The following is an 18,141-nucleotide window of genomic DNA, read 5'->3' as shown; positions in this document are numbered from 1 at the left end:
GATGAAGGTTTGGTTCCTGTTTAGATACCTGTGATGAGGGTTTGGTTCCTGTTTAGATACCTGTGATGAGGGTTTGGTTCCTGTTTAGATACCTGTGATGAAGGTTTGGTTCCTGTTTAGATACCTGTGATGAGGGTTTGGTTCCTGTTTAGATACCTGTGATGAGGGTTTGGTTCCTGTTTAGATACCTGTGATGAGGGTTTGGTTCCTGTTTAGATACCTGTGATGAGGGTTTGGTTCCTGTTGGAAAGGCCTGGGAGATGTACCCACTGAGTGAGTGAGTGTGTATGGTTTTACGCCGCTTTAAGCAATATTCCAGCAATATCATGGTGGGGACACCAGAAATGGGCTTCACACATCATACCCATATGAGGAATCTGTGATACCTGTGAGGATGAGGGTTTGGTTCCTGTTGTGATACCTGTGATGAGGTTTGGTTCTTGTTGTGATACCTGAGGATGGGGGTTTGGTTCCTAATTTAGCGATACCTGAGATGAGGGTTTGGTTACCCGGGTCTTCATCGTGACAAGTAGACACTTTAACAACAAGGCCACCCCACCGCCCCTGTACCCACTGACCTGTCATTAGGTCATACAGTGCAACACCTCTGTTACCATGGTGACATCCACTTGTTCTCCACACTATCATCATGAGCCCTAACTTTTCCCCCTCCCATGCTGGTAACTGGAGAGTGCCTCATACATTATGTTATAATGATACCCTAGTGACCACACCATTGACCCCACATTGTCCAGGTCAGCGCTGGTCAGTGGTAATGACCACCACTTTTAATTAACGTCATAGTTAATCATAGCCAGGCTAGACCGCCTCCTCCCTGACATTTCCCCTACAGACTAATACATGTGGGCCTGGGTCTAGGAGATACTGCTGCAGTGTGAGGTATGTGATCCAGCTGGCTGGCCGTCTCATGTATGTGTGGATGACAGGACCACTTCTTTACAGTCACCTCAAACTTGGTCTGTCATACCCTGAAACAAATATATCCAAGAAAGCAATAGAAAAGTCTAGAATATGTTGCAAGTCTAGATTTCAACAGTTTCTGAAAATGAAGAAAGTCTCTAGACTCCTTTTCATTATATTTTATGATTATGTTTTAGGAACACTTTATTTTGGGTTTTTTCGTAAAATATGTTCATTTCAGAGACTAGGTGTTACACAGGAACAACCAGGGTGCTTCACCCTAATTGTTTCATGGACATTCTAGGTGTTGGTGAGTCAGTAATGAAGCATACAATGAGAAGTTGTCAGCCATTAGTTTGTATGCTTCACTGGCGCTGAAGGGGTCGTTGTCGGCACAGGTACTACAGATACGTACCCCAGGTACCTTTCTGTATACAGATATGTACCCTAAACAAAGTCAAAATACAGAAACGTACCCGGTACCCTAAAAGACGGACGAGTCCATATTCCGCAATCCAAAAGCGAAACCGTATGTAGTTGTTCCCGTTCAACTGATCCCGAGTGGTATTCATGTGCATCGCGAAATATCCGTTACTGTGTATTCTCATTACTTACATAATGCAATCAAAAGTATCTAATACAACAATATGACAGTTCCGGTCAAGAATACGACACAATGGGAATGGAATCATCCTAGGTACGTTTCTGTATTCTCATTATGGCCAAGGTACGTTTCTGTATACAGAAACTACCTGGGGTACATATCTGTAGTACCCGTGCCGACAAAGACCCCTTCAGCTTCACTGGCGCTTCACCCTTCTCCTGCAGCTCCTTGAACATGTCTGTAGCATTATAGTGGGCAGCTGTCTTGTACTTCAGAAACGTATCCAGCAAAAAAAAGTACAGTACAGTCCAATTCGCAATGTGCTTAACCGGTTCCTTGACTCGTCACATGGATGATTTTCATTGGTTTTTATTTTTCGGAATGGTCCTATTGTTCTATGGAAGGCATTCCAACATGCTGTATAAACACTAGTGCATACATTGATGTACAAACTGTACTCTTATGTTTCATGATGTATGACATCATCCAACATGCAGCCATTATCACTGATTATCCAGCAAACTGTGCGGTGCCATCAACAGGTTTGGGGTTGAGGAATATGGAACCGCTGGTTGTTTAGGGAGCCCATACTTTTCTGGATAATGATTTAAGACTGTGTTTCTGTGAAATGTACATATCCATAGAACCCTACTATCACTTGTCAGAATTTCGGGGCAGTCGTGTCAGCTGTGACTGTTCCCTGTGACTATGACTTTCATCTGGATGTAGTCTGTTATACAGACCCTGAAAGCCTGCACGTCTAGGTTTCCACAGATTCTCTTTACTTTATTTCATGATTATAATTTAGGAACTGGTTTTTCTCTGTGAAATATGTTCATTTCAGAGACTAGATGTTAGTCTAAACTGGAGGCTGTGCTCTGCTCATTGCTGGAGACATTAAATGTTACTTTGTTTTGTTATCAGTCTTGTATCACAATAATATACCATTCAAAAAAAGTAGGGGATATTCCATTTTGCGAGCATGCCACTAGCCAATGCCAATGCATATGAGAAAAGTAATATATATCCATACAGATGAAACATTTCCAAAGGAATGGAATAAATTGTCACATTTTCCCTTAATTTCTCTTCATCATCTGTTTCCTCCTTGGCTTCATCATTTGCATTTTATCAATCTTGTAAATCCTATATCCCCTACTTTTTTTGATGGTATATTAAACATCCATAGAACAGAGTGAGTGAGTATGGTTTTAGACCAATTTTAGCAATATTCCAGCAATATCACGGCGGTTGACACCAGAAATGAGCTTCACACATTGTACCCATGTGGGGATTCAAACCCGGGTCTTCAGCGTAACGAGCGGACGCTTTATCCACTAGGCTACCCCACCACCCCTATAAGTCATGGAAGTAGCGTCTGTGCTGTATACAAGACAGGTGTGACCAGCTCACCCCCAACCCACAACTTCAAGTTTAGTCTGGGATTCCTCAGTCAGTGTCTATTTGGCCATATTTCTATCGTTTTCCTGATCACTGGTGTTTTGTCATATTCAGACTCTAGGGAATAACTGTATTTTTTGACAGCTTCATATTTTCTTAAATGGATCAAGAAGTGTCTTCACAAATATGATCTACAGGACGGGAATATGGGTTTGTTTTGAATAATTCATGGCCGTTGTCTGCTGAAATCTTCATTGTGTGTCAGGTTTATTCTCAGAGAAAAGGACAAGGGACATAACTCTGTAGTTATTTTAGAAAGAGAAGTTGCTGCTATTCATTAACTGAATGATTCGACGATATGTTTACATAAAATTGATATCATAAGGTGTCTTTTTTGAGGATTTTATTTCCAAACATTGAGTGTTTTGTGTCTTTTGAAGACAATAGGGTTATGGATCTATGACCCAAAAAATAGAAAGCAATGACTTCAAAATATTGTAACACCAGTGATGACACGGTGAGGTAAATGTCAATCCAAATGTCAGCAGGACGTCTGCAGTTAGCCTCTTGCAGCCATCGTTCCCTATGTTCGGTGACACAGTGTACATGATGCCAGGAGTTAAACTGTCATCTACATCTACTCTACACTTTGACGAGAATCATCTGTGGCTTCCCCCCTCGCAGGTCATAGTAGTAGAGGACCCACCATGGTGAAACTAAAGTGCAGGCAAACTTTAGACTAACGCTTAAGTCCCTGAATATAGTAGACTCTGCATAATCCGACATCTGAATTATCTGATAATCTGTGAATTCCAACATATTTCTTGGGCCCCGGCAGTGTTCGTCTATATTATCATCATTTAAACATTGAATTATCCGACATCTGTACAGTCCAAATTCCGACACCATTTTCTGGTCCCAATGACACTATTAATCTGTACAATCCGACACCCTCTCCCCATATTGGACTAAAATAGCCAGTCAACCTGTCAATGGCCAGTTGACAACTAACATCCTGTTACTGGTAATCTCTTTGGTCCCAGCACTTGCTAACTGGGAGGTAATTAGCAGTGTGAGAACGCCGTACCTTTGTTTCTACAAGCTGAGTGGCCAATGTGAGGACCTAGGTATGTCAAGCATAGGATGAATGGCCTGAGATTCAGAACCTGGGGAAATAAAAACTTTTTTTCTAATTAGCGCTTTAGCATTGTAGGGAGGGCCGGGCAGCAGGGAAAATAATGTGGTTCAGGGAGAGTGCAAACTAGGCAAACTTGTGTATATTTCTAAAAAAAAGTCCTCCTGTGAATGTTGCTGAAAGGGGCTTAGAACTAAACTCACTCCCTCATTCTCAACAAAAGCTGCCAATGTACCCATGCACTTGGCAGCATGTATCACCAGGCCCTCAGACACAAGCTGCAGCAGTACCAGGATCTGCTGATTAACATATCTCCCTCATTAGGGCTTCATGTCATAGCCATGACTTGGTTGACACATGTCATCATATCTCAGTTGAGTAGATTGATACTCACGCTGTTGATCACTGGATTGTCTGGTCCAGACTCGATTATTTACACACCACCGCCATATAGCTGGAATATTGCCGAGTGTGGTGTAAAACTAAACTCACTCACTCATTCATAGCCAGCATGGTAGGGTGTTGGGGATCGCTTTTTGTCAGCTGAGGTATAACTCACTCACTCACTCACTCACTCACTCACTCACTCACTCACTCACTCACTCACTCACTCACTCACCCACTCACCCACCCACTCACCTACTCACTGGGCCAGGAGGATTTGAAGGGTTGACACTGCTGCAGAGATCTAACAACAAATTGAGGTTGTTTGTTGAAAACTGTAAAGCATAAAAGTCCTTGTAAAGATATTTCCCTAGTGTATTCACTGCCATCAGCAGAAACAAGAAGATGGCACATATGTTTAGCGATAAACAAACCACAATGACCTGTAAACGCTCAAGTGGACATCAACTGGTGTATGATATGAGGAACAAGTTGCTTTCAAGAATGTAATGGCGTCAGTTACTATCACATCAACGTCTCCCTCAGCATGCTACACACACTTCAGCACAGAGCTTATTGTGTAAGCCGTTTTCATCTCCACTCCCTGGGGAACATACTTCTCACACTGACATTTCCACGCCAAGTGTGACGTAATACCTCGCCATTAAGTAGACAGTTTCTCTTCATGCTCAGGATTCACTGGCAGTATCGTAAAAACATAGTGTTGCCTTTGATTTCTGGCCTTGTGCCACTTCTTGGTTGTAACTAGTAATGCTAGGAGAGAAAAAGGTTTTAATGGATGTAAACTTTCTCCATTTGTGTGTCTAACCAACATGCTTTATTAGTACATGTACATCCAACATCAGAAGGGATTCAAGGTAGCCTCATGAAGCACAGTGTCTACCAGTTGTGAATTATAGATTTTGCTGGAAACTTGTCTGGTATGTAGTTCTAGCATTTGGAATATTTGAATTTCTAAATTGTCCTTTTTTATGTTTCAGTGGAAACAGGATAAAATATTTATTATAACAATATTGGATTTGGTTTTGAGGCATAGGTAAATAACATCATGGATATGTCACTGATGCTTGCTGGATTTACATTCACGATTGTTATTGGGTTGCACATGTGGGTCAGTGGTATTGCATGTTGCTGGGCAGAGTTGTTTCCCTTGGCTCCCAGGATCCTGTGATCCCGGAATCACGGTGGTGCTTGCCTTTTCACCAATGGGATAACAGTGTTTCCTCTAGGCATAAAACTTAAGGAGTCATCATGACTAACTGTTGTCATAAGAGGGAGTCATGGACATGTTTTTGGGCGTCAACTTCAGTTTGGAACTTTCATGAAGACATCAACTGTGATTGTTTAATAACGACAAAAAAACAGGGTAACGTAGGTCAGGTAACGCAGCTCTGAGCGGTTAACTGGCAAACATTTAGTTTTTGAAGTTTAGCTTATCTGAACTAAGGGCCCAGTAGCATTGCATCAACAATGACACAAGTTTCTAGATTCACTGCATATTTGAGATAATGTGTGCATCCAATAAGCAAGTTTTCTGCATCATGGCAAACACTAGATAAATGTCTATAGCACTGCTGACCTAAAGAGGTTGGATACCGTGGTTTGTGCGAATACCGTATGCGACGGGATGTGACAGTAGGACCGCGTATTTATGTTACACAGTTATTTCCCTTTATCTTGCTTCTCATCATACTTCATGATATTTTGGCCACACAAGCATTTATCCTGAGGTAAACCTGGGCAAGAGTTATCTCCCCTTATCAAATTTAATTTGGGTATGCAGTTTTAATTGGAGATAATGTTGATACCCTCTGGTAACATATTTTTTTTTATTTTTGAATATTAATCTAGTGTGAATTCATTTTATAAAAAAAATTGTTATTATAAAAATATTTTTTCATTGATGAATCAATATTTTGTTTAAATTCCTGTTTTTTTAGAAGTTAATTAATGTGTCAAATCCTACATACTGCCTTAAAAAATTATTTTCCAGCTTTATTTCGTATCAATACTGAAATATCTTATAAAAAAACACATATTGAATAATAAAAGTAAACAATTTACTTTTAAGAGAACTTTTATTGACATACTATTTTTACAGACGGTGCCACAAGGAGGCGCCACTTGTCAAACAAATGGTGACTTGCTATTTTTATTACATAATTAGATTCGGGACACATTTTTCTACAAATGATACCAATTTAGCAATTTCTTGACATTTTGATATTTAGTATGCAACCTCCAAAGTTGTGTAAGTGAGGTTGTTTTCCCTGTGTTGTTGGTCTCACTCCCTGACATGCTTCTGTAACCAGGCTGTAGACTCTACTGCTACTTACTGGTCCTGGGAGCCTTTCAACATTTCTTCCCGAAAGCCGGGTCCCAAAATCAAGCTGGTGCCTGACATCACAGTGGGTACAGAGGCTGAATCACCACATCTCATTATAACGCTGGGTGCCGTTGTACAAAGCAATCTTAGAGCTAAGGTGGCCATAACTTTTGAACAACAGCACCCTGGGCTCCATAACAGGCTATGGCTTGTTTAAACCATAATACTATTTGCCCTTATTTTTATGGATTTTTCATGGGTTTTTTCTATTGAAGTGTCATGCTTTGCTGGATTTTTGTTATACAGTGGAAGCTGTCAAAACCGGCAGCTTTCCAATCCGGCAAGTTGTCAACATCGGCATAAAATCTCAGTCCCGTCCATGGCTAGTAAATTTATCATCATTTAAAAGCTCTGCAATCCGGCAGCTGTCAATTCCGGATCTCGGCATGAAATGAGGCACCCGAATATGTGTTTATACAGTTATCAGCGCTGTCTAATCCGGCGCATGGCAAGGAGTCAGTAATCCTGTGTTGAAACTACATGGTTGCCGACAAAGATAATTTAACCTTAGTTCAGTATGGGTGTACTTGTACATGTAATTAGTGAGTTGAGAAAGAAATTGAGAGCACCACGTTATACAACAATGTATATGAGAGTGATAAAAATGGTTTAGTTCTTGTTGTAGGTAACCGTGTCAGCTCTACATTCCGGCATTATTTATTCAGTCCCGACCTGTGCCAGTTTAGACAGCTTCCACTGTAATTTGATCATGTTAAAAGTTGTGCCTTCAGAATCAGATGAACCCAGACAAACTCAGGAAATAATGGGACTACAAGACGCTCTGAAAGTGACGATCTGTCTGTGAGCAGTTGCTGTGTTCTGTACATTAGACATTAGACATTGGGAACAAAGGGTTAAGTTATATAAACTGTATACCCAAGAGATCTGTCCTTTCTGTACAGCTGGTGACCTAAGCCACCTCGCTTCCTTGTACGTGAATCAGTTACATAAAAAGTGTTTCACTTTCACAAAACTGTCCTTGACATTGGGAGCCTTTCAGTGGTGTTTCCTAATGTTTCAGATATCCTACTTAGTATCACATGGTATGTCATGGTATGACTTGCTAAATGTCAGTCACAGGTTTGTCTGGTCCAGACTGGACTATTTATAGCCATTGTCATGTAACTGGAATGGTGTTGTGTGACATTTACAACAAACCTATGACAAGCATTGAATACTTGGCAGTCCCTCCTGGATTCCGTGACAAATTTTTATCCCCCGCAACGCGTTTTGCGGGGGGTATTAAAATGGACTCTGTCCGTCCGTCCGTGCACATTTGTCTTTTCCGGAGCAGAACTCTAAAACCGTTCAATATTTCTTCATCAAACTTGGCACATAGATAGATCTGGTGGTGTACTGGTGCCTTTTGGTAGTTTTGGAATTCTGAATTAAATATTTTTGGCATTTCCATGGCAACAAGTTTGACTTAGCCTGAAATTGTGGTAGTGCTCTTTTCCGGAGCAGAACTCTAAAACCGTTCACTATTTCTTTACCAGACTTGGCACATAGATAGATCTGGTGGTGTACTGGTGCCTTTTGGTAGTTTTGGATTTCTGAATAAAATATTTTTGGCTTTTCCATGGCAACAAGTTTGACTAAGCCTGAAATTGTACTAGTGCTCTTTTCCGGAGCAGAACTCTAAAACCGTTCACTATTTCTTTACCAAACTTTGCACATAGATTTGTCTGGTGGTGTACTGGTGCCTTTTGGTAGTTTTGGAATTCTGAATAAAATATTTTTGGCGTTTCCATGGCAACAAGTTTGACTAAGCCTGAAATTGTACTAGTGCTCTTTTCCGGAGCAGAACTCTAAAACCGTTCACTATTTCTTTACCAAACTTGGCACATACATAGATCTGGTGGTGTACTGGTGCCTTTTGGTAGTTTTGGATTTCTGAATAAAATATTTTTGGCGTTTCCATGGCAACAAGTTTGACTAATTTGCCTGAAATTGGCGTTTCCATGGCTGAGTAAGCCTGAAATTTTTTCCCGAGCAGAACTCTAAAACCGTTCACTATTTCTTTACCAAACTTTGCACAAAGATTTGTCTGGTGGTGTACTGGTGCCTTTTGGTAGTTTTGGAATTCTGAATAAAATATTTTTGGCGTTTCTCATGGCAACAAGTTTGACTTAGCCTGAAATTGGTGGTAGTACACTTTTCCGGAGCTGAACTCTAAAACCGTTCACTATTTCTTCACCAAACTTGGCACATACATAGATCTGGTGGTGTACTGGTGCCTTTTGGTAGTTTTGGAATTCTGAATAAAATATTTTTGGCATTTCCATGGCAACAAGTTTGACATAGACTGAAATTGGTGATAGTGCTCCTTTCTAGAGCAGAACTTTAAACACCTTTCAATACTCTCCTTCCACTTTTCTATATACACACCTTAATATTTGACATAAACATAACTCGTAGACATAATCATGAAGAGTATTTTGCCATTGCGGGGGATATTGATGACTTTGTCTTCTTGTTAAGAATTACCTGGCAAATTTAAGTAAATTCTGCATCCAATTTTTCAAAATTCTGCAAAGAATTCTGCAGTTAAAAACTTGAAAAACAACACAAAATAATGCAATTTCGATCTTCAGAAAGATCGATTTTTTTGCAGTGAAAAATTCAAATAATATTATTGTAAAGTGCTGAAGAAAATATTACCTTTAATGAATAAATCATCTTTATACGTGAATATTTGAAAAATATCGTTAGATCAAATGTCTCAGTTCGTTTTTGTGTAACCAATCATACTTTTGACATTTACCCTTACTTTTCAATTCGGTTAATAGTCAATCTTGATTCAGCTTTCAAAACAAGTCAATTCCGCGGCAGAAAAATGGCAAATTCTGCAGGTATTCTGCATAAAAATGCATTTTCCGCGGACCGGACGTTTTTCTACATCAAAAGGTAATTTCTGCAATTTATTCTGCAACAGCGGAATCGCGGAATCCAGGAGGGACTGACTTGGAACTTTCCCATCCCGGACTCCCTGCCTGGTTCATTCTGAAGCATGGCATTGGCAGAGACTGTATAATTACATTATGTTTTTAAAAATATTAACTAAGAGCTGTTACAGGTACATGTGTGCTTAGTCTGGCCTTAAAGAAGCAATAAAAATATAAAATATGACCACCTCATCCAGCCAATTTGCCAAGTACCAACCCCAGTCCCACACAAAATGTCAACTGCTTTAAAATACCGGTGGTCACATTCAGTATAAGTCAGCAGTAAATAAAGATAGCACTAGATATTAAACAATATGGTCAGTTTTAATTACTGGATGGATGTACATTTAAAACAAACAAAAATCTTACACAAAATTACCCAATCACAGCTTTCAGATGATTCAGTCTGCACTGAAGGTTCACTACAATAAGTGCTTGTTAAACTACGGATTCTGATTTGGTGTATTTAACCTGTAAGTGTGGTGACAGATCATGGATTCACTCACACTTATAACCAGCTCAGCAGTGCCTGCTCCTCTAACTGTGAGCTTGTTTCTTGTAGTCAATGACAACCTCCATCCAGCTTCATCCCGTGGTGCTTGTCATTGTGTCGAGCTTGCAACAAACAACCAATCATGTCATTGTCACAGTGTGTGTTAAATATTTAAAAGCCATGGTGTTAAGTTCCTTGAAGTTTGACTCCGATCGACATGTTTACATTACAAAAAGAAACAGCATTGATTTGTGTGTGTATTTTTTGTGAGACCTGTGTTATTTGCCCACTGCATGGTGCCTCTTCACTGTGGATATTCAACCCACTTCTGGCGACAGTTGGATCCGCACATTGACACACATCAGACGTTTTTTGTTCAAATCTTCATAAAACTTACTGAAAATCACTTTTCAGATTAACATTAACTGAACTTCAGAATTCAAAAATGAATCATTGATTTTATATGGGATTCTATGTTGTTCAATGAATTTGCATGTTGGTCTGAGGTTTATCTGGAGAATGTCTGATTTGTGATCTGCCCACTTACTGTCTGAATGAGCCTTTGAGGACCTTGACATGACTACTCACAAACACTCTAGCTGGTAGCTAGCAAATATTTTGAAAGGAAAATGAGAAACATTTCACCATATCTTGCCATATCACCACTGCAAATGCCTAAAGAATCAACAAGATATTATAATCATAGTGTTTGGCAGAGAAGGCCTGCAGTGCTTCACATGTCCTCATTGTCAAGTAAGATTTTGAATTATTACTGTAACATATCTAGACTGATATACTTGATAGGTTTTTCTGGGATTGTTGTTTAATCTTGGCCTGTGTAGTATTCAGGTTTTAATGACAGATGACTGTAATCTGTCAGTTTGATCCAGATTTGTCAACTTGATGTTGGAGGATGTCCGGGAGTTGACGCTGGTCTTAGGCATTTTCCACTTGATGAAACGCAAGAATGCATGTGAAAAGCTAGCAACATATTCTGGAGAGATCATGGATTCAAACCTGCCATCATACTCTACTGGCATGCCTAAGGGGGGCAGCTCTGCCCAGCAAACTGGGGGGCTTTATTTGACTAGCCAGTCATGTTCTTCTTGCTGTATATGGGGTGGGTGGGGTGGGGTGGTGGTAGCCTTATGGTTGCCTTGTGATTGGCTCGTCACGCTGAAGACCTGGGTTCGAATCCCCACATGGGTACAATGTGTGAAGCCCATTTCTGGTGTCCCCCGCCGTGATATCGCTGGAATATTGCTAAAAGTGGCGTTACACCAAGCCCACTCTTGCTGTATGGAAGACATGACAGTTTCAGTGAACCTGTGACCTGTTGAGGAGAATGTTGAAACCAGGTGCGTTGCATGTGGGTATTAATCCCTCGGTTGTGAGCATGATGTCGGTCACACTTCATTGTAATACCTTGGAAGTCTGTAGGGTGGCGGGGGTAGCCTAGTAATTAAAGCATTCGCTTGTCACACAGAAGGAACGTGTTCAATTCCCCACATGGGTACAATGTGTGGAGCCCATATCTGGTGTCCCCCGCCGTGATATTGCTGGAATATTGCTAAAGCGATGTAAAGAACAACTCACTCACAGTGTTTCAATCTGTAAATCATTCTCTTCCCACAGAGGTTACTTGTCATATCTTCCTACGAACCTCTGTTCTAATACGGCCCTTTCGTGGTGCGAGTGTTCAGGATTCGTGATTGGTTGCAATCAGATTTAGTTGTGCAATCAGCGACGTTGTTTCAAAAGTGATCATTCGCAAGGTCTCGGTAATTTCCGTATGCTTCGGGAAAACTAGAACCTCTTCCCCTGCGCGATGCGCAAACGTTCCTTCTAGACAGAACTCAGTCATGTAATAGCGCTTCAATGGCGTCTCCCTCGCCCTCGTTGACAACGGATAAGCTTGCCATTAAATGCCTTGTGTGTCACGTCAACACAAGTTCCCCGGCAGAGGAGGGATATTTGTGGCCCCATATTTGCTTGTATTAGTCAGGTTGGATCTAAATCGATGTTACACGTGTTCTGATTGGATAGACAGAAGGGAGATAATTCGTGTTGCGATCTTTTGCCGCTAGGGGATTTTACGAGAACTGGGAAATATGGCCGTATTAGAACAGAGGTTCATAGGAAGATATGACGAGTAACCTCTGTGGGAAGAGAATGTCTGTAAATCTGCTGAGTCTGATATCTTTGTTGTTTTGTGGTCAGAGGACATCTACATTCTAGGTCCATGGACTCACTTGTCAAACTATCTAGCAAGTTGGAGTAATGGTAAGGTGGCTGTTGATAGTCAACCCTACAGATTTCTTATGTAAAAATCTGTAGGGTTAGAATTGATCTTCAGTAACCCATGCTTGTCGTAAGAGGCGATTAACGGGATCGGGTGGTCAGGCTCGCTGACTTGGTTGTCATCATATCCCATTTGCGTAGAACGATGCTCATGCTGTTGATTGTCTGGTCCATACTGGATTATTTACAGACCGCCGCTATGTAGCCCTTATATTGCTGAGTGTGGCATAAAACTACACTCACTCACTTACATGCTGAGATTGTTGATGTTACTTAACCTGGTTGTGTCACCCTGGTGTGCGAGGTTGCAGCTCTGCATGTCACTGATGCTGTTGATAATGGCGGACTTCCTTCCTGTTTCACTTACGGCTTATAATCGGTGTTAACCCTTGCTCGATCACGGTACATCAGAACAACAGTTCTTAAGGAGAAGGTTTTCAAGAAATAAAGCTTTCAAGGATGTTGAGCAAAGTGACTGCTGTATCCCCCAGTGTGTGATTGGTGGGTGCTGTTTTACAAAGACGTGCTGTTGGGGCAGAAACAACGTTGAGTCTCTTCCCAGCCTATGTATCAGTGTACAGCAGCCATGTGTAGAGTCGCTGTGTGCCTGTTACATGAGGGCTATCAGATACGTCTGTGTGGAATACCAACAGCCAATTATGCAGTATAAATTTTATACAGATTTTTTATCCTTTTGAATGATGTCTTTTGTTGAGGCCTGTCCTGCGAGACCTTCCCGGTATAATGAGAATATCCTACTTCTTCATGAGAAATCAAGTTCTTCATGTTGTCAATCTTGGATGTGAAGTTCGGATGTTTTTGATCGAGAAGGAATAATGTTTTGCTGGACACCCATTACTTGTCCATTTGAGAAGAAGATCATACACAACCATTGCACCTCATTTTCGTTGTATGTTGTGCTGCACAGTAATTACCATGTTTCTTCTGCAATACTTGGGGCCTGCATTTGGAGACCTAAACAGGTTCAAACTAATTTGGACCAGAGTTTAGAAGGCTATACAACTGCTAAATGAATACAGAACACTCCATTGGTCAAATACAAGATAAATCCCTTCCAGCTATATGGCAGCAGGAGTGAGTGAGTGAGTTTAGTTTTTGCGGACTAGTATTCCAGCTATATGGCAGCAGGACTCCCAGCAGTATTACCCAGCTATATGGCAGTTTTATGCAGGATAAATCCCTATTGATAAAGTGAGTGAGTTTAGTTTTTATGCTCAGGACTCAGCAGTATTCCAGCAGTATATATGGCAGCAGGATAAATCCCTATTGAGTGAGAGTGAGTTTAGTTTTATGCGGACTCAGCAGCAGTATTCCAGCTATATGGCAGCAGGATAAATCCCTTGAGTGAGTGAGTTTAGTTTTATGCCGGACTCAGCAGTATACCAGCTATATGGCAGCAGGATAAATCCCTTGAGTGAGTGAGTTTAGTTTTATGCCGGACTCAGCAGTATTCCAGCTATATGGCAGCAGGATAAATCCCTTGAGTGAGTGAGTTTAGTTTTATGCCGGACTCAGCAGTATACCAGCTATATAGTTTTATGCGGCAGTATTCCAGCTATATGGCAGCAGGATAAATCCCTTGAAATTCATGTGCCAGAAATACTGGTGCCAACTTTTTATATGTTATGTGTGCTTCACAGGGAATCTACCACTTCTTGTTCTAGTTATGTTTGAGATGTCAATATGTCCTTGCGTTACGCCAGTTACCATGGTCTCTGACAGTGTGTTGATAGTGTTATCAAAGTGTAACCTGATTCCAGAAACATCCAGAGCAGCAGGTAATCTGAAGCTGTGAAAGAGTTATTTATCTGCGGGAAAGCACATTGTAGGCATGAAAAAGATTATCTAAATATGAAATGCTAGCAGATGAATAAACAGAACTTGGGTTTCGGTTTCTTATGGATATTGATTTCCACTAACTATTTTCCAAAAGAAAATTACGTTATCAATAAGTCCGTACACAAATTCATTGAAATTCTATAGATGGTGTTCAGATGTTCGTAATACCACACACACACAGCGCTGATGGTGGGGGAGGTGTATTTGTGAAGCAGCATGGATGGAAGATCAAGGCCTCTACGGCCTGGTATTACTGGGCGTTATGAATGTTATAACATACTGAGAGAATATCTAGAAACATTGATTAGATGTGATATATAACAGATTACCATCAGTTCTGGTCATAATGATCAATTAGCTCATGAAGAATGGCTCCACCCACCTCACACACAGGGAGTTGAAACATTTCTTCACATTTCTGGCCAACATGGCACGATGCCAAGTGAGATTGTGGTGTTTCATCATGTTTTTGTCCCCTCTCATCAGATACAGTTATCAGAATGATTGGCTGCCATTGCGTGGAAGTTTTTACAAGGGACTTGTTTGAGGTTCAGTTGTGGGCAGTGGAGGTACAGGAATCAAGCTGCATGCACTTCTATGTTGAAACACAAAGGAGATCATGTGATCATCAAACGGATATCTGGATCGATCGCTTGTTATGAACCAAATCATTGATTTTTTATTTTAACCAAATCCCATTAACAGTTGAGGACTCAGACATGGGGGGAGACTGTGTAATCAGAGACTGAGTTTGTTGATTCAGACATGGGGGGAGACTGTGTAATCAGAGACTGAGTTTGTTGATTCAGACATGGGGGGAGACTGTGTAATCAGAGACTGAGTTTGTTGATTCAGACATGGGGGGAGACTGTGTAATCAGAGACTGAGTTTGTTGATTCAGACATGGGGGGAGACTGTGTAATCAGAGACTGAGTTTGTTGATTCAGACTTCGGGGGAGACTGTGTAATCAGAGACTGAGTTTGTTGATTCAGACATGGGGGTAGACTGTAATAGGAGACTGAGTTTGTTGATTCAGACATGGGGGGAGACTGTGTAATCAGAGACTGAGTTTGTTGATTCAGACATGGGGGGAGACTGTGTAATCAGAGACTGAGTTTGTTGATTCAGACATGGGGGGAGACTGTGTAATCAGAGACTGAGTTTGTTGATTCAGACATGGGGAGACTGTGTAATAGGAGACTGAGTTTGTTGATTCAGACATGGGGAGACTGTGTAATCAGAGACTGAGTTTGTTGATTCAGACATGGGGGGAGACTGTGTAATCAGAGACTGAGTTTGTTGATTCAGACATGGGGGGAGACTGTGTAATCAGAGACTGAGTTTGTTGATTCAGACATGGGGGTAGACTGTAATAGGAGACTGAGTTTGTTGATTCAGACATGGGGGGAGACTGTGTAATCAGAGACTGAGTTTGTTGATTCAGACATGGGGGGAGACTGTGTAATCAGAGACTGAGTTTGTTGATTCAGACATGGGGGGAGACTGTGTAATCAGAGACTGAGTTTGTTGATTCAGACATGGGGGGAGACTGTGTAATCAGAGACTGAGTTTGTTGATTCAGACATGGGGGGAGACTGTGTAATCAGAGACTGAGTTTGTTGATTCAGACATGGGGGGAGACTGTGTAATCAGAGACTGAGTTTGTTGATTCAGACATGGGGGTAGACTGTAATAGGAGACTGAGTTTGTTGATTCAGACATGGGGAGACTGTGTAATCAGAGACTGAGTTTGTTGATTCAGACATGGGGGTAGACTGTAATAGGAGACTGAGTTTGTTGATTCAGACATGGGGGGAGACTGTGTAATCAGAGACTGAGTTTGTTGATTCAGACATGGGGGAGACTGTGTAATCAGAGACTGAGTTTGTTGATTCAGACATGGGGGGAGACTGTGTAATAGGAGACTGAGTTTGTTGATTCATCTCATAAACAGAAACATGTTGCTGGAGAGATAATAGGACGTGAATATGCGTCATGTGATGGATATGGTGGCATCCTCGCCGCCTTCCATCTTATCCTGCTAATCTCCACTCCCAGCATGTAACACATTACTCTCATTACGATATGAATCAAATACCAGGCTTGTAAATTGCATGTTAATTGCTGTCTCAGTCGCTATGTACGCTGGTCTGCCAGGTCTTCACCTGGCAAATGCCCACACATTCTGAAATTGCTGCTCATTAGAGATGATTAACAAGGGTTTGATGCTGACATCTACGACGTCATGTGATATTTATCCTGCTAATTCAGGCAATTAGCATTGGTTCAGGACTGATGAGGCCGACTAGGGACGGCTCAGGCTTCTGAAGAAAAGGTTGCATTGTCAAGCAGTTGTGTGGAATATAGTATTTTGATGGTAATTATAGAGATAATTATAATTGCCCATAATTGTTGCTAGTCCTGAGTGCTGTTTTCCTGTAGATGTAATGATATTTGTTACAGTTGCGCGATAATGACATGGATGTGAATCTATCAGTGATACAGCCTTCATTATCACTCAGATGCACAGGTCATTTTTAAAACGAATAATTGTCGAAAGATTAGAGTTCATTTGGCTTTTATAGTTTGTGGGGAATATGGACCTGGGTGCCATTGTACAGAATAGCTTTAGAGCTACGTCTATCGTAAGTCAATGTTAAAGTATGAGAGTAACGATCACATTAGCCCTAAGCTTGCTTTGTACCACAGTACCCTACACGATGAGTGGTTGTAAATCCTTCAGAAATTCAATTGTTTAAACTGTTCAGATGTTTTTTCAGGGAAGTGTGTCATCATGGAAAATCAATTACAAAACAATAATCAATTATAAATTAAACAGGAATATACATTTTTTGTATGATCTAGGAAATATTTGTTCACCCACATAGCAAAAGTTACTGCTTACAAGTTGCTTCGTATGGTGTCTTGTTTTTTGTAAAAAAAAATCACTTGGGAAAGGCATTGACAAATCTTAACGAGTCAGCAAGATAGTGTGTCCAGCAATACGGCTGTATTTATATGTGACAGGGGAATATGTTGCTGTACAGAGATCTCAAGAACTTCTTGAAAATTTTAATTAAGGTTTGGACACAATAGAATTTCCAATAAACCTGATCTATAGTAGCTGCTATACAATAAATCAAGATGAGAAACCTCCACATGTAATTGAACTTGCTGCTTGGTGTAGGTGGCTGGTTTGCCTTTTAGCTCACCTGGACCAGTGGTTGGAGCCAGTCAACCTTGTAGCTCACCTAGACCAGTGGTAGGTGACAGTCTACCTTGTAGCTAACCTGGACCAGTGATCGGAGCCAGTCAACCTTGTAGCTCACCTGGAACAGTGATAGGAGCCAGTCAACCTTGTAGCTCACCTGGACCATTGGTAGGTACCTGCCAGCATTGTAGCTCTCCTGGACCATTGGTAGGTGCCAGTCAACCTTGTAGCTCATTTGAGCCAGTGCTGGGTGCCCAGTCAACCTTGTAGCTCATTTGAGCCAGTGCTAGGTGCCAGTTAACCTTGTAGCTCATTTGAGCCAGTGCTAGGTGCCAGTCAACCTTGTAGCTCATTTGAGCCAGTGCTGGGTGCCCAGTCAACCTTGTAGCTCATTTGAGCCAGTGCTAGGTGCCAGTTAACCTTGTAGCTCATTTGAGCCAGTGCTAGGTGCCAGTCAACCTTGTAGCTCATTTGAGCC

General features: G+C 41.2%; 1 protein-coding gene across 1 annotated transcript in view; it reads right to left on the bottom strand.

Moving 5' to 3' along the window:
• Window positions 1-17,898, bottom strand: part of LOC124279094 (cell surface glycoprotein 1-like) — a 34,220-nt gene extending 16,322 nt beyond the window's left edge. The window contains 1 exon segment of the mRNA XM_046714893.1: window positions 17,743-17,898. Coding sequence (XP_046570849.1) covers window positions 17,743-17,898 — 156 coding nt within the window.
• Between the last annotated feature and the right edge of the window lie 243 nt (window positions 17,899-18,141).

This window comes from Haliotis rubra, unplaced genomic scaffold, assembly GCF_003918875.1.
Source record: "Haliotis rubra isolate DU_JTF1 unplaced genomic scaffold, ASM391887v1 Scf246, whole genome shotgun sequence".
NCBI lineage: Eukaryota > Metazoa > Mollusca > Gastropoda > Lepetellida > Haliotidae > Haliotis > Haliotis rubra.
This window is presented reverse-complemented; position numbering and strand designations above follow the sequence as displayed.